This window comes from Dama dama, chromosome 18, assembly GCF_033118175.1.
Source record: "Dama dama isolate Ldn47 chromosome 18, ASM3311817v1, whole genome shotgun sequence".
Lineage (NCBI taxonomy): Eukaryota > Metazoa > Chordata > Mammalia > Artiodactyla > Cervidae > Dama > Dama dama.
The window spans coordinates 38854439-38879595 of NC_083698.1; the positions used below are offsets into that span (position 1 = coordinate 38854439).

At 37.6% G+C, this 25157-nt stretch overlaps 1 protein-coding gene across 1 annotated transcript in view; it reads right to left on the bottom strand.

Moving 5' to 3' along the window:
• Positions 1 to 25157, bottom strand: part of GNAI1 (G protein subunit alpha i1) — a 112822-nt gene that overhangs the window by 37025 nt on the left and 50640 nt on the right. Inside the window, exons 2-5 of the mRNA XM_061165153.1 lie at positions 14012 to 14054; positions 13775 to 13916; positions 3654 to 3811; positions 160 to 288 (exon numbers count right to left, since the gene is read on the bottom strand). Coding sequence (XP_061021136.1) covers positions 160 to 288; positions 3654 to 3811; positions 13775 to 13916; positions 14012 to 14054 — 472 coding nt within the window. The remainder of the gene's footprint in view (positions 1 to 159; positions 289 to 3653; positions 3812 to 13774; positions 13917 to 14011; positions 14055 to 25157) is intronic.

Below are 25157 nucleotides of genomic sequence, written 5' to 3' on the forward strand. Positions count from 1 at the left end.
TTTTTTAAAATAAAAATATCCCCCTTTGGACCTGAAAAACATTTTTTCATAATTTCCAAACTTAAAAAATTTTAAACTTTTTTATACATTTTTCCCTTAAACATTGTATTTTGTATTCTATATCTGAATTCATATATGATATGCTTTGAAGCTACTCACTTAAAATGAAGATCTTTGAAAGTAAAATGGGTCTCAACAATTCCTGTGGTTTTCACGCGAGTTCTGAGAACATCTTGTTGAGTTGGAATATAATTTGGTTGTGCAATTCTGTCCAAATCATTCAAATAGCTGAAAAATAAACAATATGCTAATAGTTAATGTTATCAATAAAGATCATCAAATCAAAGAGTAGAACATTTTGATAAATGCAGTACTGCATTTTTTTACTGCAAGTTTTTACATTTCTGTGTAATGATGTAATTTGACCAGTTTAAATCTGTATCTTACACAACTCTCTCTGAAATGAAAATGTTTATACTTCTCCAGCCACAAAACTCCATAAGCACCCGACTCACTGCAAGCCATGAATTTGTCTCTAAAAACTCTTTATTACACTTTTCTGATGTAGCACTATGTTTATTTTCTAGACATTTCTTTTCTGTTGAGGAGTTATTGCAGAAAGCCTTCCTTTTTGAGAAAGTAGTGAGGAAACCCCTGGCCAAAGGCTGAATTCAGGATTGTTCCTTTTCACCTAGCCTTAAGTTATACACACAAAAACACTACACATGCTCCTGTACTCTACATTTTACTGGCTCTATGAACCAACATTCATATTTTATTTCTGATTTTAGCCACTCATTCAACTCTCTCTGCCAATAATGAAAAATATGTTGTGCTATAAAAATGTAGTGGTATCATGCTGTGCAATTCTTTTGTGCCCAATTATGTAATAGAATCAATAAGGTCACACACAGTACAGGTATAGAGAGATTATGGTGAACCTGAGTGGTTAAGAAGAGGGCTTACTGGAGAGTGAGGTGAGGAGTGTAACAAATCTGAAAGGTGCATGGATAAAAGGGAATGTTATTCACATCAGAAAAAGCGTAGTAAGGAGGTAGGAACAGTCACATTTGTATCTTAGAACATAAATCCACTAGTAGGCTATGGAATTAATCCTAATGTGGGGAGCTAGTCTGCAGTGTTTCCTAATACTAGAGTGGAGCAGTTCAAGACAATTTAGCAAATACATCAGGGTTCATTAGAGAAGCATCAACTTTTGCAACTTTAATTGATGCTGCCCTCTCAAAGTGTTCTTTAGCCATTTAGAATGGGGTCTTATCCATAAAAGGAGCTCAATAAATAAATGATTTGTGGAGATGGAATTGGAAAGCCATCTGCTGAATTAGTAATCAAAACGTTATAGGCAAGTATATGTATGTGATGTTGATACTAGAATACACAGAGATGATAGTTTATCTATATTTTAAAATAATGTATTACTACATTGTTGATAATCTACTATTTTATCTGTTTTTAGTTCCACATATATTAAAGCTCACTTTACTATAATAAAATCTAACTTAAAACAGGCCATGACAAGAGTTTACTAACTGTCCCTTTGAAATAATGAGCTGTTCTTATTTAAAATATGTTCTGATTACTCATATAAACATTTATTTGCTTAAAACTGCTATAGTTCTATTAGCCTCTAAAAATAATGCACATTTATATTTCAACAAGACAAAAAAGAAAAACAGGCACTGTGAAAAACTCCAATTGTTTTAAAAGATCACAAATTTTTCATAGACTGATGGTTAGATGGTCTTACTGGGCAACTGGGCAGCACCCTCTATCTCTGGTCAAGAATTCAGAAATCAAGATGCTTATAACTACCAAGGAGAATAATGAGTTTCATGACTTCCTTCATTCTTGAAAAATGGCTCCATTTTTGCCATCTTAAGATTAGTAATGAAATAACAGAGAGCCAAAGTGACTCCAAGCACTGTGCATAGGACAAGGGGTCTGGGCAAATATACTTCGTGGGAAGTGGGGTGTCCGTCCAGGAAGATGGGGGAAATGAACTTTAATCTACTGTCCCTGAGAAGCACCCCATAATTATTCAAATAGCTCCTCTTGCTGGGCTCAGCTCAGAGCAAGTTACTCACCATAAGTAATTTCCACTTTGATCTTTCTGCAGGTTCTGGTGGTGCCAAAGCAAGTATTGTGGACCAAGAGTTGTGTTTTGCACTAAGAAAATTTTTTTCTACTTTTTTCTTCTAGCTTCTGCAAAGTTTGGTTTATTAATATAAGGGCATATTGTGTGATGACCATGTATCAGGCAATGGAGATAGAACACTGGGCAAAAACAGACCTTACTGAGTTTATAGTTTAGTGGCAGGGATTTAAAAAAAGAATCAAATAGTCCTCAATGTTAAGTATAAATAATATTACCTCAAAATACATGTAAATCTGTGAGTGCTAGAGAAAAAAAAAACACCTCAGATCATGAGTACACAACACAGAGACAATGTCCTACCCACTAAGTCAAAGAATATTTCCTTGTAAAAAGTAAGGACACCAGATGGAGAGATGAGCTACATGTCAATAAGATGTTATATACATGTAATAATACATATGGCTTATACACTTGTAAAACACTAAAAATACATGTTAAAAAATATAGCATTATAAAAATTATGACAGGTTACACAATATCTTGTATTACTTCTTCACTCACACTAAATCATTAACGTAACGCGGAGTACACTGACGCGCAACGCATGACATGACTATAATTAGGTTCTCAGCAGCCACGCCCATTTGTTTTTCACTGTGGCAAAGTATGTGTGTTTACCCAGACCTTCTAATACTTGGCATCTTCTATTTAATCCTCACTTGTATCCCTGAGAGCCAAGAGCTCTGTCAAGAAAACTAACTTTGGAAAATAAAATAAGCGTAAGGCACTTGTTTCTACTCAGAGTAGCATCTTTGACATTGCTGAGCATGTGTGCCAAATAATGGAAATAAATTCTTGATATTTTTTTCCTATGCAGATCACCAAACAGAAAACTCCCTGACTAGGTTTTATCAAAACTTACTTTATAGACTTTCTGAGGCCACCACCTAGAAAACTGGGGCAAATTTTTCTTCTAAAAACTGCAGTTCAATATCTATTAATTTAAACAATGTCTAATGCAACACAGCACATATACTTGAAAATTGTCACATTTACAGCTCCTTTATTTTCATCAATGAGAATATCTTGATGGTATCACAGTACACAGGTGCCTGGGACTCAAGGTGCCTGTCCCCGGACAAGTGACTTCTCAGGAAAGTAAGTAAATGAAGAGCACTCACATTAGTCACCCTCCCCTTTGGCTGGTCCCAGACAAACTAGAGGTCCACCCCAATTCAGAGTAAACTTTTGGAAATCCCAAATACTTTCTTGCAAGTATACTGGAAACAGTTCCATGCTGCATGATTAGAGTTACATAAGCATGTGTCCCCTGAGACAATTTTTGAACACAAAAGAAATACGAGCCTTGCTACCTGCAAACACACACACACAGAGACAGAAAAAGTGTTCAAATATTGTCATCCTGAATACCTTGAGTTGTACAAGAATGTGTCAGCCAATTCTGCATTAAAACTGACTTGGAGGTATATTTGACTTGCAAGTAACTATTCATGATCATGAAGTCATGATTACTTACTATGCTGCAGAATCATTAAGCTGGTACTCTCGGGATCTGTTGAAGCAGGCTTGTACACCACTGTCTTTCCACAGTCTCTTTATAACTCCAGCAAGTTCTGCAGTCATAAAACCTTCCTCTGCAGCACCAGCAAGCACAAAGAGTTGGCGGGCATCATCCTGAACAATCAAAGGCCATTTTTATTTAAAAAGTAAAAAGACACTACAGATAAAAATACATTATCAATTACAAAAGGTACAATTCTGAATTTCCTTTATGCTGTCTATTGGTGTCATAACTTGGATTTCCCTAAAATACCACTTTAAAAATTGGCTTAATCAAAAAAACACAATCTTAAGTCATGCGTCCCTGTTTTGTGATATTAGTAACAGCAATCAAGGCACCAGAAAGCTGAAACAATGATGAGACAGCTCATGAGGGATTATATTAACCAACTACCCACTGACAGTCAGCTGTGCATGGAAGATGATCACTTGTGACCAAACAGAAGATTGTATTCTTTGCCTCCCATCACCAAAATATTTTCTAATTTAAAAAGCACATTCACACCATTAGAAGTTATTTTCATAATTGAATTGTCAGCTCTGTGATACACTTTGTAGAGGCGTAATAAACTCAGATAAGGAAGAAGTCAATGGGGAATAAAGCAAGAATAGTTCCACAGAATAGTCTGAGGTTTCAGAAGACCTTAAAGTATATATACATTAACATCAGTGGGTCCAGAAGTGGGGATAGGTGTTTGCTAATCCAAGCATAGGAAAAAAACACAGCTCTGAAGCAGAAATAACTCATGATGCATATAGAAGATAGCATGCAAAAGTTTTTAAACAGAGGAATACTGCACGCAAAATTAAATTCTGCTTAAGTGTTAAGCCTTCAATGCATGTGTGCTAAGTCGCTTCAGTTGTGTCAAACTCTGCGACTCCATGGACCGTAGCCCACCAGGCTCCTCTGTCCATGAGATTCTCCAGGCAAGAACACTGGAGTGGGTGGCCATGCCCTCCTCCAAGGCATCTTCCCAACCCAGGGGTCAAACCCCCATCTCTTATCTGTTCTACATTGACAGGCAGGTTCTCTACCACTAGCACCACCTGGGAAGCCCAGAATCTACAATAGTTACAGTTATTCTGATCTATAGGTAATAAAACCCACTAAGTCAGTGTTGTCCAAGAGATTTAAGCCACTGATGGAATTCTAAATTTTCCAACAGCACGTTTTAAAAAGTGTAAAAAAAAAAAAAAAAAGTAAAATTCACTTTCACAGTATTTTATATCACCTGTATATACAATATATTTCAACATTTAACCAATATAAACTTAGATATTTAGTCTTTGAAACTTGGCATTTCTTTTATACAGACAGCACACCCCAGTTCTGATCAGGCACATTTCACGTACTCAATAGCCACATACAGGTAGTAGCAACAGTGCTCTAAAACACAACTCTAGTCTTCCGGTAATAACATGGTTAATACAAAATAAGGGAGATGTGAGGTCACCATTGTCACAAAGATTCTTTCTTGGGCTGGGATTTGCAGCTTATGTTAACTGGGTAGACCATTCCTAACTTTTCTCTAGGGGCATCTTTCCAGCCTAGTGTAGTAGCTCTTTATGAACTGATGGCACATCTCAGGATACGGTGTACAGAAGGGAAGCATTTGGTGACACAGGCTAGCAGCGGGTACCAGCTGACAATGTAAATTCATTCTACTGCCAATTTGTGAAACATTTTCTTTTCAGATAGAACCCATCATGAGAAATAATTAAGTCACTCAGCATGGGAACATATTATTCAAGCATATGTTTCCCTTTTTAGTAAATCACAAGAGAAATGCATGCAAGCAAGTAACACGTGTACAAGATCCTTAATAAACTCCAACAAAACACGATTTCAAGTCATTCTTAGCACCACTTACCTTATTCCAGTAAATATTTACTCAGTTTTCCAAATAATGACTTACATATAAGAAATTTCTAAATTTGGTCATTTTTATTTTTAACTAAGTGACATCAAACATACTTTTCTCTATCCATTTTAGAAAAGTGCTTTTCACTTAAGTGAGCTTTCATTATGATGTATTTATTCAATTTCCATTAAATTTTTTGACAGAAAAGACTAATGCCCACTGGTATGGGTCATAAGATCACATTCTCTTCAAACTTACCAGGCAAGAAGCCTGAAGAAAAGACTTGGGAAACTGTGGAAACTCTATTTATAAACTGTATTCTCTCTGTAGCATTCAAAAATGTCTCCTCTTCACAAAAATGTTAAGTCTCTTTCCTTAATAAATAAATTGGAATACTCCCACGCCATTAGGAGCATATTCAGATGTCTATAGATGAGCTTTAAGAAATAAATATAAGCTGGAAGGTACTTTTAAAATTATTCTACCTAACTTTAGGTTTTATATAAAAAGAATCCGATGCACAAAAAGATTGTGCAATTTATTTGGAGTTCCACAGGTAATTAGTCACCTCACCCAATCACACATATTAGTCAATAGTTACCAAGTAGCCACTGCCTAAGACAAGACAAATTTGAAAATTGCAGGATGATGACAATAGTCCTATCTTATCATGAACTGAAGTCTTTTCAAGATTCATGTAAAGTGTTATTTAAGAACATTTACGGCTTCCCTGTAGCTCAGATGGTAAAGAATCTCCTGCAATGCAGGAGACCAGGTTCAATCCCCAGATAAGGAAGATCCCCTGGAGAAAGGCATGGCCACCCACTCCAGTATTCTTGCCTGGAGAATTCCATGGACAGAGGAGCCTGGAGGGCTACAGGCCACAGTGTTGCAAAGAGTCGGACACAACTAAGGTAGTGACACTACTACTACTAAGAACATTTAAGAAAGAAAAACTTAAGTGTACCAAAACAGTGACACAGTGCAGAAAATTGACAGGTGTTACTAAAGGGCTATAGGTAAGTGAAACAGCTTACAAGAACTCTCATTTGTGACCTTAAGAAGAAATTTACTTATCAGGCAATTACTTGCAAGTATCAAGAAAAAAATCTGTGAATGTAGCTAAGTTAGTATGTTTTTAAATGACTAAGAACTGAATGAAAATAAGATGGTCTGAAGAATGGAAATTCTAGCTCATACAAACTGGGCGTTTGGGGAACTCAGAAAAGAGGTAAGAAATGTTATCTGCTACCATATCAAGAGACACATAATAACCTCTTTTCCCACACTGAAGATGAGGGAGCACTTGTTACTCAGTGACAATACATTTTATTTGAAGCTTTTGCCTACTTCATGAGGATTATGAGAAAGTACTTTGAGGCTGATGACGGCTGTCTTCTGATTTCTGATATATCAAGGGTCATTAAAAGGAAGAAGGAGTAGACTGTGCTTAGACACAGAGCAGAAAAAGAATTCTTAGGGCAAAAGAGAGCAGATTTCAATTCAATAAAAACACTTTTTAACAACCAAAGCCATCTAAAAAACAAAAAAAGGAGGGAGAGTGAGAGACTGAAATTTTAAGCAAACGCTACATCATTATTTATGGTGATCTAGCAGACAGAATTTATGAATTAGATGAAGAGTTTAAATAGAAATCATCAGAAAGCCCTTCCAACAGAAGCTAAATAATATGCTCAAGGAGTGTTAAAAAATTGTGACACCAAATTTTTGGCTGCAGGGAAAATATCAATATATTGATGTCATGATTGATATACACATAGAAATCCTTTGTTTCAATGGTTTTGAATAATTATTTTCATTAATAACATTAGTTGACAATACTGAACACCACATACAACGAGAAATTCTCCTATATTTAATCTACCACATTTCTATAGCATACAATCACTCCTATAAATTTAAGACGACTATACAGCTTTTACCAAAATTAGTGTACTCAATAGGAAATACTGAGAATGTTAGTGAAGTCACCTCTCCACAGCTCCTGGTGCTAATCCCAGACATTAAAGAAATATTTTCATTAAAAAATAAACATAAAGCTTTTTTTCTCTAAAAACAGAAATATAGCTAAAGTAAAAATGACTGAGACAAGGAAATGGGGGGGTGCTAAAAATAAAATAATCTAATTTTAAACTGCAGATGGCAAAACTTGACTAAATTGCAGTAAGTATGAGCTTCATTATGTCAAAAAGAGAAATTACAATATATTACATAAATATAACATGTATGTATTAATCTTATAAATGTATGTATTTTAAAATATCAAATCAATAAAATAAATATTTAAGTGTTCTTTGTATGGACAGTAGAAACTATTGTCAAAAGACATAGATAAATATGTAATGAATAATACATGAATTGAGTAAAGCATTGCTGGAGGGACATAATATATTTCAAATTAAGGTTAGTATCACTTTCCACATATACAAATCATTATTTCTCAGAATCAAAAACAACATAACTTCTTCATCTTAGTTCTCAAATATAAACCAGACTACTACTATAAATAATTCAAACACTGATCTGGGAAAATAACAAGTAGAAATAACTAGAAACATTTTGAAAAAGAATACTGGGGGCAGAGGGCTAAAATGATCAGATATTAAAAGTCTACAACATGTAAAACATCTGGTATTAAGATCAATGGGGGTGGGGAGCCCCAAATTTGAACTTATAAAGGTGGGAGGATAAATCAGGAAAGAATGCAAGTACTTAAAAAACACTTGTGAATATTTAGATAGCCATCTGAAGAGGAAAAAAATAGTGTAGATGCTTATTCCATGCATACAGCAAAGTGTCAGAGGGGTTTGAGGATCTAGCATAGAAACAACGCTGAAATTCACTCCCTAAAAAAACTCATAAAATATCATAAATATTCAGTAAATCTTTGGTTGAGAGAAGACTATCTAAATTTAAACATAATGGAATAAATAATAGGGGAATTTTTTTTTTTTTTTTATGAAAACCTAAGATGAAAGGCAGTAAGCCAAATGTGAGAGAACCTATGCATTAGTGGACAAAGAGTTACTATACTTGTACATTTGTTGTTGTTTACTGGCTAAGTTGTGTCCATTCTTTGTGACCCCATGGACTGTAGCCCGCCAGGCCCCTCTGTTCATGGGATTTCCCAGACAAGAATATTGCAGTAGGTTGCCATTTCCTTATCCATGGAACCATATAGACCCAGGGTCTGAACTCATGTCTCCTGCTTGGCAGGGCAGAGTCTTTACCAATGAGCCACCTGGGAAGCCCATATATATACAAACCAGCAAAGAGATTAATCAAAACACCAAGATTCTAATCAATACGTGAATACAGGATAAAACAGGTGACAAACGTAGAGAAAGCGAGTCAATGAAGACAAGGAAAAATGCAGAGTTGTATGAAAAAACTGAAAATGCAAATTAAATTGAAGTAAGACTTAAACTAGCCAATATTTTTAAAATTTAAGACTGCAAGATTTTGGCTACTGAGACAGCTGAGAAACAGTGCTGCGGCTAGGCAAGTACAGCCTTTCTTAGAAGCAATCTGGCAAATCTGGCAGACAGATGTAATGTAACTAACTAATGAAATAAATGCAAAAACCAGAGGAAGAGAAAAGTGGCCACAGTGCAGGAGCCCACTCCAGTGTTCTTGCCCAGGGACAGAGGAGCCTGGTGGGCTGCCGTCTGTGGGGTCGCACAGAGTTCCGTCTTAGCAGCAGCAGCAGCATACTGAGGTTTGGGGGAGCAAGGGAGCTTAAGTCAATTCAAGGCAAGGTTTTCTGTTCCTTACAGCCCAGTGTATTCTAAGGAAGTACTTCTCAAGCCTTCTTGGATGAAAGATCAGCCCTGTGTTTTATCTTCTTTTGTTTCTAATCTTTTAATACTAATACTATTGGAAATTAAGGTAGCTCAGACGGTAAAGCATCTGCCTACAATGCGGGAGACCCGGGTTTGATCCCCAAGTCGGGAAGATCCCCTGGAGAAGGAAACGGCAACCCACTCCAGTATTCATGCCTGGAAAATCCCATGGACCAAGGAGCCTGGTGGGCTACAGTCCATGGGGTCGCAGAGAGTCAGACATGATTGAGCGACTTCACTTAACATATAATATAAGAGTTAACATATAATATGAGTTAACATGTAAATTACTATGTCAATTGCTGCAAGTCTGTCTAATTACTTCCCCTCTGTGCTCACCTGTGTACATGCTTATATGCAGTGCCTAAGACATGTTTATAGGCCCCAATTCAAGGCTTCCCTAACTGCACATTATTAAAAACAAAGTAATATAATTTATCAGTATTGTCATCCACAGATTGACTACACTCATTATGAGAGTTCTGAAAGTATATTAGGCACAAAATTTGATTGCTCTATGCCAGCCTTGAAAATAATTTTGCTCCCTTTCATTTTAAATAACTAATGTGTAATGTGCTTTGCAAATTCACTAGCTGCCAAATATGAAGCAAACCACAGCAAATTAGTCACCATCTCTTAAAATTTAAAATACATTTTGTCATCAGTTCTCACTCACCCAGTTAGCCTACATATTAAAATATAATTCCAGTTAAGATACTGACAGGCTTTTTCGTTTTTTTCGTTTCAATAGGGATGTGGGGAATTACAATGATTCCTGAGTTCATCTGGAAGAGAAGTGGATAGTAGCCTTGATATTTTGGTTAAAAAAGGATAGTGGAATGGATGCACTTACCCTAGCAGATACCAATGCCCTATGAATCAAGAGAAAGTAAATGTTACTCTGACAAAAATTATAACAGTAGTGTAGTCATGACAGCAGCAGTAATAAACATTTACTGAAATCTCTTATGACCAAGACATGCGGTAAAGTCTTGTCATTATCCCTCACAACTCTACAAGTTGGATGTTGTTATTATTTCCATCTTATGATGAAAATAAGTGACTGAGCTGGGGAAAAAAGAATGCGTCAGTGAGAAAACAAAAAACAAAAAACTGGAGTCTAAAAACACTCAATATAATGCTAAGGGTAGCATTTTCAAGTCACTCAGGAATGGAGTACTTAATACATGGTTTGTAAGGCAAGAGATGATCAAACTATAAAACATACTTAGATTCCACCTAGCAGGAGACACACATAACATTTCCAGGTGAGTGGACACGTTATTCTAGAAAAAGAAGATGTTTTTAAAAACAATTTTAAGATGAAGAATATCTAAAGGCACAAAACACAGAAGTCAGAATTGACTAAAGAAAACGAGGATTTCTAACATAAGAAAAATACTGTTTTAAAACAATAAAAGAAATATCCTGAATAAAAATATTTGCAAAGTATAAAGAAGTAATATCCCTAATATTCTGAGACTCAATGTGAAAAATGACAAGGTATTAAACAGAACTGAGTAAAGACTACTAAGAGGAGTCTAAATACTAAGTTCAATACTAAGAAGAGATATAAAAAGATTCTCAACCTCAGCAAAAATCAAGAAAATAAAAGCTAGTAGAGAAAAAAAAGAGTAATTTTTCACTAAGATAGTAACACGTTCCGGACAATCCCTGGTGGTCAGCCCAGTGGCTAAGCTTCCTTGCTCCTAAAGGAGGGGGCTTGCACTTGATCCCGAGTCAGGGGGCTAGATCCCACATGCTACAACGAAAAATCCAGTAAAGCCAAATAAACTTACAAAAAAAGGTATAAAATAACTCAAATGTTGACGTATCTAAGTTAATGAGACTGAGTTGACACTGATGCACACAGTTGCTAGAAGAGATTATTCACTTTGTGTTTTTTCTGAGAACAGAAAAAACTATAGTACCTTCACACTTAAATATCTGGTTATCCTTCAACTTAAGGCTAACACTTCCAAGAATTGATACCTTAGAAAAAGAAATATATTCAGCCTTTCACTATACAGTTTCTTCTTTCTAGAATGCTTTTTTCCCTTGTTTTGGTCTAGACAACTCTTAACACATGCTCCAATTATCAAGCTCAAAGACCAAGCTGTCTTTAATTCATCTTTGTATTCCTAAGCACCATTTCCAGAGCCTCATAGTCTTTTAAAATTTGCATAGAAGCAAGGCTGCAAAGACATGGAATAGACCAATCAAAACTAATGAAACAGCCTGAAGACATCTGTGTGAAACAGTAACAACGGCTAACATTAGCAGAGGTAACAGTCATAAGGAAGGAAGAAAATAAGTTACTAGGATACAGCTAGACAGTCTAGAAAGAGTGGGAGAAACTAGCACGGATGAAGCAAACCTGACCAGAGCAGGTCCCCGTGTAGATTCCAAAAGCATCAGAAAACGAGTTAAAAAAAAAAAAACAAAAAAAAAAAACACCAGGTGTGAGAGCAGTTATTCCCAGTCAGTCCTGAAACAAAGTCTCTGAAAGTTGCTCAGTCGTGTCCAACTCTTTGCCACCCCATGGACTATATATATAGTCCATTGAATTCTCCAGGCCAGAATAGTGGATTGGGAAGCCCTTCCCGGATCTTCCCAACCCAGGGATCGAACCCAGGTCTCCCTCATTGCAGGTGGATTCTTTACCAGCTGAGCCACCAAGGAAGCCCAGTCAGTCCTGAAATTAAGCCCAAATCTGCCTCTAAAGGACACAAAATGAAAATATTTCTTGAGAAAAATATGAAAATAAAAAGACCTCATAAAAAGGCAGCTTGCCTTGACCCTTCATTACCTCACACAATGGAGGCTACAAAACCTTTCTCTTTAATAATCACATGTAAGATCTGAAGGCATAATACTGTACACATGAATTGGAATTAATGTAAAGTACAATTTATTCAATTCTTTATCTTAGGGTAGCTCTCTTGTGTATGACTAAGAGCTCAAAAACATTTCCTGAATGAATAACGATAAATGAATAAGTTACAGCCTGAATGGATAGGAGATAAGGCAAAAATTGTCTGTATATGATCAAATGCTGTTTCAGAAAAGATAAGTTAGAATAATGCTACGAATTATTATTAAAAATGATCCTGAAGTCTTTGAAAATTTTAATTCATTACATGAAGCTTTTTAATCTTTATTTAAAAGAAAAAGCTTAGTAAGTTAATATGTCCCACAACTTATAAAGAAATTTTAGTGACTTATTATACAAAATAAGCAAATTATTACAGATTTCCCCAATGTATGTTTTCTAATGCTGCTTTCATTCATTTTTTTTCCTATTAAGTACAAATTGAGCCTATATATAAAATCAAAAACCTGGCAGACCTAAGAAGACAAAAAGTTATGGTCTCTATACAAAAAAGTCTTTATAGTATTATTAGGGAGATCACACACATATTGAACACATAAAAATAAAAAGGAACTATAAAAGGGGGTAGTAGTAGTAATAGTAGTAATAATGTACATCTACTTTGTACCAAAATATTAAAAACTAATCTAGAGATTCACTTAAAGGTTTCCGGAAACATCAAGTTTTACCATGTTATTTAAAAAAAAAGAATCAGTGAAGAATAAACCATACACAAATAAAAAAAAATTTGAAACAGATTAAGCAACCCAGGACTGCGGAGAAAAGAGGAAAATGTAATATATGGGCCAGGCTGAGGCTGTTTCCAATCAAACTGAAAACAAGTTACACACTGGGTCACTGAAGGAAGCACAGCACACTGCCATCTTTCTTATCATGTAATGTCCTGGGTTCCAGTTTCTTTACTGCTAAAACGAAGCGGTGGAACTAACCTGTCTCCTAAGGTCCTTATCCTTCTAGCTTTGAAATTCTGAAAGATGTTTTCTAATAGCCAGTATTTTCTGATTCCAAAGATAAGCAAACTGTATACTGTTTTTATCATCTGAGACTAGACTGCTTTTTAGTCTGGGCATGAACACAAATATTTAGATCATTTCAGCATTCCAAATCATGTAAACAAATTCTGAAGAATGCCAGTGTAGGCAGTTTACTGAACCCGGTAGTAACTACTCAAAACCATTATGGAGAGTCAGAGGCAGTCAGTATACTATGTTATATAGAAAATGGTTACTGAGTGGGCCAAACCATCTGATGGATAAGGAAAGCATTCTGGCTCTAATGGGAAGATTATGCAAATCTGTGTATTCTTACTCTACTCACGTCTAAAGCTTCTGACCTTCTTCACTCACTACTATTCTTCTGGTCCTGAGACAGCTGATAAATACAGTATGGTGTTATCATGCAAGCTTTGTTTTTTTTTTTTCAACTCTTCTGGTCTGCTCCAAGGACTTTAGTAACTTACCGCCCGGGCCGAGTCACCGAAGTCAATCTTCAATCTCCCCATGGCCCTAATGATAGCGATAATTGACTGGATGGTGTTACTGTAGACCACTGCTTTGTACTGCTTACATTCCTCTTCTGAATAACCAGCTTCGTGGATAATTCTGAGACAAAAGGAAAAAAAGAATACTTACTTCCTTTGAGGGAACAGTACACTTAAACAACATAAAAAAAAAATTAATGTTTTAAATCTACTTACTTCATTTGCTTCACAATTGTACTTTTCCCAGATTCACCAGCACCTAAAAAATGTGAAATAAAGTAATTAAGGGATTTCTAATTTTATCACTTATGTATATCCAACTCCCAAACACACACATTCTCTCTCACAGTTGAATTTTTTAAAACATTATTTTAAATTGGAGTATAGTTCATTTACATTGCTGTATTACTTTCTGCTGTAGAGCAAAGTAAATCAATTACACACACACATACATGAAAAATATATTTTCCCATATACGGTCATTACAGAGTATTGAGTATAGTTTCCTGTGCTATATAGTAGGTCCTTATCAGTTATGTATTATATATAGAGTAGTGTGTATATATATATATATATCCCAGTCTACCCCCTTTTACACTGGTAACCATTTTTTTTAACATCTGTGACTAAATTTTATTTTATATCAAAATGATCTTTATTGTTTTCCAAAATACTGAAAATTTCTTAAAAATAAGTCCCAAATATTTATTACATCATAATACTTAAAACTCAACTGAAAAAAAATGCTTTCATCATTGTTTTTATGTATTCCCTAAAGCACTTAAAAAAATTCCTTCTGCTATGGCTTACACTGAAGCAATATAAATTAATTTTATTCAAGATTTTGCCCCTCACTGGAAGACATTTAACTGTTTGGCCAATTATCATAATTTTAACCTTTGCCTCTTATGAATCAGATAGCCGGCAGTACCAAGAAACCATGAAAATTATTTTTAAATATGTTAAAATAACAATGTCTCATGCATTATATATAGTTGACCACCATTATTAAACAACCGACAGAGCCAACACACTTTGCCAGCACTGAGGATGCAAAGGTATGCAGAAGGAAATATCTCCGCCCATGTTTTTCTATATCCCTACCACCTGAGGCATAAACCCAGTTTCAAAACTATCCCTAAAAAAAAAAACAAAACTCTCCCTGACCCTCTGTACTCATGCACGATCTCCTCACCATTTGAGTCTCCAGAATTATGCCATCGCAACATGAAAATATTAATCACACAATGGCCCTTTATAAAATCAGAGCCCTCTAGATACTGAGAACATCTGAGCACAGCACACAGAACAAGGAAGGGGTGACAGCTTCACGCTGTCTTCGGCCAGAGCTACACATCATGGAGCCATCACTCCTGCGAGAGAGACGGGGTTCAGGATTTTCATCATCTGGGCCTCATATTCCCATTTTCCCAGGGCCATTCCTACAGTGCTTTATGCTCCAGTACCACTGAACTTACAGTTCCCAGAACGCCTACTGCTGATGACGCCACGTCTTCAAACATACCGTTTCTCCTGCCGAGTGTAATTTGCTCTGTTCCTGGTGCCACACCAGTGATGCTGTGTCAACCACCAGACCCACCTCCTTCATCAGCCTTTCCCGACCTGCTCCCACTGTGATCCCCGCTGCCCGTCCCTTTGCACATTTTCCGCTTGAAAGCTCAGCAGCTAACCTGTGCTAGACACACCATCAGCCAGAAATGTACCTGAATTTATTTAAGCTATCTGTGATGGATCTGGTAGATGGCAAACTTCTGGGCCTCACTCCCTTGCCCTTCTCCCTCAGCCACACACACACAACCAGATCATTAGAACATCTGAGAATGAGCCACAGTTAAATGGCCTATTTGGAAATCTGGGGGAAAAAAACTGCTTACATTTTACTTGTGATTTGATATTCAAGAAATTTCTCCCAGATAGCTGCATATTAAATAGAAAAGCAGGCGCTGAATAAACAATGAGGGCATTATTCGTTTACAGCCAGCCTTTGAATCTTAGAGGGCATCTGCCAATACAAACAACTCCAAGATAAACAACCCATTATTTATTAATCAGCAACAGTATACTTGGCTCTATGAAAAGCACAATTGTAGGCATCATGGCTCACACATTTCTCTAATTCAGGAGAGGTCTCCCCAAGTCACACGCCCTCAACAGTTTCCAGCAGAGCTATCTCCAAGGGACCTCTGCGCTTCCAGGGCCCTGCTCGTTGACTCAGCAGCAGGCATGCCATGGTGACACCCCCATTCTGTTAGTGAAACAACCCAGAGGCTCAGAGAAAGGCTTACATGACACACGTCCATGAGGTCTGAGAACCACACAAGGTGAAAAAATCAGAAACAGTAAAGAACAGAAAAGCTACTAGCTAAACTATGTGTATACAGATGAAAATTTTAAAATCTTAATGAGAAAAAAGCAAGTTTTCCTAATATTAGACATTATTTTAAAATTCAGATTCACTTCCCATGTCACCAATTATTGTATGAGCAATAGAGAATCTAGTCAATGGTTTGCGGTTCAAAAAAATCCTGAAAGATGTTTAACATTTAAGAGTGAGGGGTGGCAGTGTCATTGGTTGAATGTTTAACTGATTTTTTTTTGCTAGATACAAGGTACCCTCTGTGGAATAGATATCCCAGAGGCAGAAACACTAGGGGGTGGGGGATCTATCAAAATTTAAAGATTTATGTAATTAGTTTTCAATTCTTAGTTCCACACAGACTCTTAATAGGAAAATCAGAAACGCTGCCTTGTTATGGTTCCAACATTCTAAACACTGCTATTCTTTCCATACAGCATACTGGAGACTAGTTCTCCACAAATCTCAGCACGGTCTTGTTTGAGAGACTGACAGGAAGCAATTGTTTATATATTAAAGAAACAAACAAACAAAAAAACCAAAAACCTCAGAGGTCATGGAGGCAGGATAAAGGAGAAAAGGGTAAATTTTCCTAGCCGAACTCAGCGAGGCAGCTATCGCTTTTTGATTCAATCCTTAGGTGAGGTTAAGAGTGAGAGAACCCTTCTTTCAAGAAGAAACAAGGAATACGTGACACCTATCGTCAGGAGAGATCCTAGTCACAGACCCCTGAAGTCACAAAGCTGACCCAGTCAGGTGACTAGGTGGCCTCTAAAGCAACTCTCGACAAGCTGGTCGGTGTGAAATCAGAGACTTCAGGGTGGTGGGCAAGAATGTGTGCAACGTGGCCACAGGAACCATAAGGCCTCTCTTTAAAGAGGAAGTGGCAGATGGAAAACTGCAAGTCTGTGAGCAAACACGCACCCAGCAGTTGCGGGCAGTGGAGCTCGGCATCTGGTAACACACCACACAGATGATGGGCGAGTCGGGGCTCACCACCAGAGACGCGGACAGGGACTCGCCTGCGGGCACGGCCACTGTGCAGGCCTGCTCATTAACAGCACGTCAAGTGCTGACGAGCAGAGGGAGGAGGAGGAGAAAGATAAAATCATATAAAGGTCGAAGTCAAGTCACCCTTGGCTAGATTCTAAGCCCATGAATAGAATTATATAAGTTGCAGTTATAAAAATGATAAGCAAATAGTGCCTACTCCCGATGTTTGTTGAGGGGCTGTCTAGGGAAATTCGGAATTTTAACTGCAGTGAAGTGTAAAAGAAAAAAGACCTCCAAACTCAGAAAACACAAACTTGTCTTTTTCCCAGTATTCTTTGTCCAGGACATCCCTGGTGGCTGAGTGGTAAAGAATTGCCTGCCCATGAAAAGACGCGGGTTCTGTCCCTGGGTTGGGAAGATCCCCTGGAGAAAGAAATGGTAAGCCACTCCATATTTTGGCCTAGGAATCCCATGGACAGAGGATCCTGGCAGGCTACAGTCATGGGATCACAAAAGAAGCAGACATGACTTAGCAACAAACCAACAGTTCTTTGTCTGATTCTCTGCTTGGGTGCACATTTATATAACTTAACAGTTTCAGGTACCCAACATCACAGGCTGTTGAGCATGAAAATACTGATTTAGCCAAAGTCACCTTACGCTGAGGTCCTGACAAACTCAGTTCAGTAGCTCAGTTATGTCCAACTCTTTGCGACCCCATGGACTGCAGCATGCCAGGCCTCCCTGTCCATCACCAACTCCCGAAGTTTACTCAAACTCATGTCCACAGACTCGGTGATGCCATCCAGCCATCTCATCCTCTGTCGTCCCCTTCTCCTCCGGCCTTCTATCTTTCCCAGCATCAGGGTCTTTTCAAATGAGTCAGTTCTTCCCGTCAGGTGGCCAAAGGATTGGAGTTTCAGCTTCAGCAGCAGTCCTTCCAATGAATATTCAGGACCGATTTTCTTTAGGATGGACTGGCTGGATCTCCTTGCAGTCCAAGGGACTCTCAAGAGTCTTCTCCAACACCACAGTTCAAAAGCACCAATTCTTTGGCACTCAGCTTTCTTTATAGTCCAACTCTCACATCCATACATGACTACTGGAAAAACCATAGCTTTGACTAGACGGACCTTTGTTGGCAAAGTAATGTCTCTATTTTTTAATATGCTACCTAGGTTGATCTTAACTTTTCTTCCAAGGAGTAAGAGTCTTTTAATTTCATGGCTGCAGCCACCATCTGCAGCGATTTTGGAGCCCAAAAAATAAAGTCTGTCACTGTTTCCACTGTTTCCCCATCTATTTCCCATGAAGTGATGGGACCAGATGCCATGATCTTAGTTTTCTGAATATTGAGTTTTAAGTCAACTTTTTAACTCTCCTGTTTCACTTTCATCAAGAGGCTCTTTAGTTCTTCTTCACTTTCTGCCATAACGGTGGTGTCATCTGCATATCTGAGGTTACTGATATTTCTCCTGGCAATCTTGATTCCAGCTTGTGCTTCATCCAGCCCAGTGTTTCTCATGATGTACTCTGCATATAAGTTAAATAAACAGGGTGACAATATACAGCCTTGACTTATTCCTTTTCCTGTTTGGAACCAGTTTGTTGTTCCATGTCCAGTTCTAACTGTTGCTTCCTGACCTGCACACAGATTTCTCAAGAGGCAGGTCAGGTGGTCTGGTATTCCCATCTCTTTCAGAATTTTCCACAGTTTATTGTGATCCATACAGTCAAAGGCTTTGGCATAGTCAAGAAAGCAGAAGTAGATGTTTTTCTGGAACTCTCTTGCTTTTTCGATGATCTAGCGGATGTTGGCAATTTGATCTCTGGTTCCTCTACCTTTTCTAAATCCAGCTGGAACACCTGAAAGTTCACAGTTCACGTACTGTTGAAGCCTGGTGTGGAGAATTTTGAGCATTCCTATGGTAGCGTGTGAGATAAGTGCAATTGAGTGGGTAGTTTGAACATTCCTCGGCATTGCCTTTCTTTGGGATTGGAATGAAACAGTTTTTCCAGTCCTATGGTCACTGCTGAGTTTTCCAAATTTGCTGGCATACTGAGTGTAACACTTTCATAGCATCATCTTTTAGGATTTGAAATAGCTCAACTGGAATTCCATCACCTCCACTAGCTTTCTTTGTAGTGATGCTTCCTAAGGCCCACTTGACTTTGCATTCCAGGATGTCTGCCTCTAGGTGAGTGATCACACCATCATCATTATCTGGGTAATGAAGATCTTTTTTATATAGTTCTTTTGTGTATTTTTGCCACCTCTTAGTATCTTCTGCTTCTGTTAGGTCCATACCATTTCTGTCCTTTGTCGAACTCATCTTTGCATGAAATGTTCCCTTGGTATCTCTAATTTTCTTCAAGAGATCTCCAGTCTTTCCCTTTCTATTGTTTTCCTCTATTTCTTTGTATTGATCCCTGAGGAAGGCTTTCTCATCTCTCTTTACTATTCTTTGGAACTCTGCATTCAAATGGGTATATCTTTCCTTTTTCCTTTGCCTTTCACTTCTCTTCTTTTCACAGCTATTTGTAAGGCCTCCTCAGACAGCCATTTTGCCTTTTTGCTTTTTTTTAACTTGGGGATGGTCTTAATTCCTGCCTCCTGTACAATGTCACGAACCTTCCTTCATAGTTCTTCAGGCACTCTAACAGATCTAATCCCTTGAATCTATTTCTCACTTTCACTGTGTAATTGTAAGGCATTTGATTTAGGTCATACCTGAATGGTCTAGTGGTTTTCCCTACTTTCTTCAATTTAAGTCTGAATTTGGCAATAAGGAGTTCAAGATCAGAGCCATAGTCAGCTCCCGGTCCTGTTTTTGCTGACTGTATAGAACTTCTCCATCTTTGGCTGCCAGGAATATAATTAATCTGATTTTGGTATTGACCATTTGGTGATGTCCATATGTAGTCTTATCTTGTGTTGTTGGAAGAGGGTGTTTTCTATGACCAGTGTGTTCTGTTGGTAAAACGCTATTAGCCTTTGGCCTGCTTCATTCTGTACTCCAAGGCCAAATCTGCCTGTTACTCCAGGTATTTCTTGACTTCCTACTTTTGCATTCCACTCCCCTATAATGAAAAGGACATCTTTTTGGGGTATTAGTTGTAGAAGGTCTTCATAGAACCATTCAACTTCAGCTTCTTCAGCATTACTGGTCAGGGCATAGGCCTGGATTATTGTGATATTGAATGGTTTACCTTGGAAATGAACAGAGATCATTCTGTTGTTTTTGAGATTGCATCCAAGTACTGTATTTCAGAGTCTTTTTTTGACTATGATAACAACTCTACTCCACTTAAAAAAAACCCTAATTAAACCATTTTTATACTGAATAAAACTAAATAATAATTTAAACTGTAATAAAATCAAATTTACAAGTGCATTTAAAGTAACTTCTGTTTAATCATAAAGCTACTGTAAGATTAATAAGATCAAGGTCCTTATTTTTAAGATAGAAGCAAATATAGAGGATGCAAGGGCAAATATGACAAATCTAGACAGTGTATTAAAAAGCATGCATTACTTTGCCAACAAAGGGCCATCCAGTTAAAGCTATGGTTTTTTCAGTAGTCATGTACGGATGTGAGAATTGAACCATAAAGAAGACTGAGTACCGAAGAACTGATACTTTCGAACTGTGGTGTTGGAGAAGACTCTTCAGAGTCCCTTGGACTTCAAGGAGATCAAACCAGTCAATCCTAAAGGAAATCAATCCAGTATATTCACTGGAAGGACTGATGTGGAAGCTGAAGCTCCAATACTTTGGCCACCTGATGCGAAGAGCTGACTCACTGAAAAAGACCCTGATGCCTGGTAATATTGAAGGCAAGAGGAGAAAGGAGTGATAACGGATGAGATGGGTGGATGGCATCATTGACTCAATGGACATGAGTTTGAGTAAACTCTGGGAGATCATGAAGCTTGCCACACTGCATAGAGTTGGACACAACTTAGCAACTGAACAACAGCAAAGGGCAAATATAAATTAAAGAGGTTTAAATTATCCCTGATGGAAGTAAAGGAAAATTTCTCTCCCTTCTTCTTAGGACATTTACTTAGAATAGTTTTAAATGTAAGTAAAATAAATAAATAAATAAAATAAAAGTAAGTAAAACTTTCCCCTCGCTTTGAAATTTATGTATAGTTGACCCTTGAGCAACCTGGGTTTGAATTGAATGGGTTCACTTATACATGGATTTTTTTTTTTCCCCAGTAAATTCACATAGTACTACACACAGACTCTTAGGCTGGTTGAATCTGTGGCAGATCCTAGAACTAATCACCTGTAGATACCCAAGAACAACTGTATTCCCTTTGGAAAACTAAATAGGCCTTTTTTGTCAGCTTTATGATGGAGAATGTCTTTCTCAAGGATCTGAGAATCATCTCTTTGAAAGGTAAACATCAGAGAGAGAGTACCCCTAACTGCCCGTTTCTGCAGGTGGGCAGAAGTCTAACTTGGTTGAATATCTTGCTCCAAGTTGCAAAACTACCTCACCACAAGATAAGCTTGTGTCTCTTCTGGACAAGGTCAATTAGCTAAATGATGATTATTTCAATTACCCAGTAAAGTTATGATGAACCATGTATTACATAAGGTGTTGTAAAGCCTGTCATTTAGGAACTAGTTGTTTATCTTGAAAACATGTATGTAATAGGTTGTATCAGCTTGGCTACGTAAGTGGGTAAGATACCTTTCTGTCTCTGTCTCTCAATGGACTGCCTGTGATGCAATCCATTCAATTAAAAAAAAAAGTTTTCTTTCTCCACTACCATTGTGAAGATGATTTCTGGGTTGAGAGAAGACATTGTTTTTAATTATAAGTCCCCAACATAGATAATAATCTAGAAACCTTTTTTATTTAGCTGTAAGCTGGACTTACATTTATATGAATACATACATTTTATGAGATTACCTGACATTCTGGGATATAAAAATAGTAACTGTAGACACCAGAATCTATAGATTCCCCCAAATGATCCTCTTTCTCTAAATATTAATTCCCTATAAAATCATTCCCCAAGACATTCATGTCTGAAATAGGGATCACACTGTAACACTGAGCAAGAATGATTACACATGCAAGGCATGTCCTCCTAGAAAGGAGGACAAAAGAAAGGAGAATTGTGGGCAACACAGGAAACTTTTTCCTGGCAGCCTAGTCAAAGAGACCACAAAAGTAGCTAACTGAACTGAGGAATCAATGTTTCGGAGAGTCAAGTCTGCAGAATCCAAGGTGAGGGTGAGGAAGGATAAAGCACTGGTGCTACAAGCAAACTCCTGAGAGTTTACAAGTTTTCTGCAAGAATTAATTCAGTATTTTGTTTTGTTTTTGTGTAACAAGAATATTTTAAGCAATCTTGAGTCATTTGAATGCCTCTATATGGCTAAATTTCAGGATCTGTATTTGAGTTTGTGTTTATAGGTCTTAAGATACTCAAGCAAGTGCCAAACATTGTACCTTGCTTGAGAAGGTGTCTACACATGACTCTATCTGGTCTGGCTGTCAATCACTAGACCCTCTTATCCAAAGAAAGGACCACGTGTTTCCAGCATTCTAATCACAGTTGTGTCTGAGAGTAAAACTCCCTATTCTTATAGATCTTTTATAAACAATTAAAAAATTTTAGAAATATATGTAAATATATCCATATATTATATACATAATATATACTAAAAGCTTAACAAAAAAATCAGTTTGGATGCAGTGCTTTTTTTTTCCCCCCTCCAAGGAAGGAATGAGATCTAGGTGTTAGAGATCTTCCCTGGCCTTTTATGTGAAAGTTAAAGAAAGAAATCACAGGAAAGGATAATGTGAAATCTGGTCCATAGAAGTCATTTTCCATGATCATATCATGGAAGACACAATGAAAGGATGGGGCCAGAACAGAGGGAAGCAGCACTAAGAGAGAGCTAGGGTGAGAAAAGCCTGAAGCACCCCTGAGCCTTTAGTCACATTTAGGGAATCACATTACAAATGACCACAAGAAGTGGGGCACTGCTGAGAGTTAAAGGGGGCAGAAGCACAAACCAGGACTGACCTGGAAGGAGGAGGAAAGACACCACTCTAGTCAGAACTGAAGACAATTTCAACTCAGTTTCCAAGCTATGAGTCAGTTATGAGTTTGCGTTCTGTCACAAGGACCTGAAAAGAGTTTTGGGCTAACCCTGTGCCAAACAGCATTACTTTAATTATCTTTAGCTAATGAGGGGAAAACAAAGGAGGTTAATGATGCATTTGCAGCAAGTAAAGGTCAAATGATAATTACTGGATCCTTTAAAAAAGAAAAGTTACAGAAGTTTAGACAGAGAAAAGATGTGGGAAAATTAGTCATCACATAGCCCACTGTAGAAGAGGTATGCCTTAATCCAAGAGCCACATTGTAAGTGCAATTTACTGTGACTAATGTATCACTATTTGTCTAACTAAATTCATATTTACCTTTTAAGTGTGCATATACATTTTATAAAACTGTTTGATTTTATAGTTCATAGAAGACCTGTAAAGCATGAGAACTTTGTTCCCAATGACAGTTACACACATTTGTGAAAATGATTTGGTACCACACAGGAGGGGAAGGTTTCCTTTATCAGGGAGTCATACATGGTATTTTCTAAAACTCAAGTCTAATTGCTCTCAGGTTTTTGCTTAGCTGTTTACTAGTAAGGACCACTGAGTAATATAATACACAAACTCGCAACTCTTCCCATGTTGCCGTACAACTTTCCATGGGTCTCTCTCACATTTCTGAACGTACATGAGCAGAGGCAGCAACTGCCTTTGTCCTCAACCATCTTTTCAAATTTATGTAGAGAACAGTCTGAAGTCAGAGATAAGGCTCTCCTCTGGAACCAAGGGCAGGTCTCTTTGCTGTCCAGTATAATAAAGATAACATATCCTCTGGGACAAATTCCCAGGCACTGCACATCATGAAAAAAACACTGAGGAGCCCTAATTTCGGGGCTCCTCTATTGCAACATAACTCACAGACTGTGTAGCCATGGCTCTCTTCTTGTTGCCTTAGGGAATCAGGGCTTGGTAAATTGCCATAATGGCAACTGCAATTGCTGTAATACAGTCATTTTTGTCTCTGAACCAAGACTCTTATGTCTTCTGCCAGTAACCATGAAACTGAGGTGGGAATTTTCTGGTGGTCCAGTGCTTAGGGCTGCCAAGAGCCTGTGTTCCATCCTTGGTAGGGGAACTAAGATCCTACAAGCATCAGGGCTTGGCCAAAACAAACAAATAAACAAACAAACAAACAACTGGGGCAAGCTAACTCGTTATATTAGCGTGTTAGTAGGGTAAAGTCTCAGGTATTGAATCATTCTGGACATGCTCTTCTGCTTAATTTTTAGTTAATTCCCAAATCTCTGACAACTAAGGACACTTCCAGCCATTATCTTTACACCTGTACCACTTACCTTTCTTTCCTTTCCTCAAATGGCAGCTCAATCAGTTTTGTCCAATAAAGAGTTAGAATAGCGGTTCTAAAACTACAATCTAAAGATCAGCAGTATCAGCACCACTTAGGAAATACACATTCTCTGCTTACAATAGCCAAGACATGGAAGCAACCTAAATGTCCACTGGCAGAGGAATGTCGTGTGGCAGCCTGCGTGGGAGGGGAATTTAGGGGAGGATGGGTGCTTCTGCGTGTACAGCTGAGTCCCTTTGCTGTCCACCTGAAACCACCACAACGTTTTTAATCAGCTATGCTGCAATGTAAAATAAAAAGTTAAAAAAAAGAAAGAAGTGTACATTCTCAGGTCCCACCCAGAACTTAGTGACTCAAACTCTGGGAGTGGGGCCCAAGAATCTACGTTTTAACAACCCTTCCAAGTGATTATAAAACAAGCTAGGGACTGAGGACCAGTTAGGTAGAAAGGTCACCTCATTTTCCTTGTGATCAGAGTAATTATAGTGATTAAGTTGCTGATGAGTTATAAAAAGCTTATTATTTTTATGAAATATTTC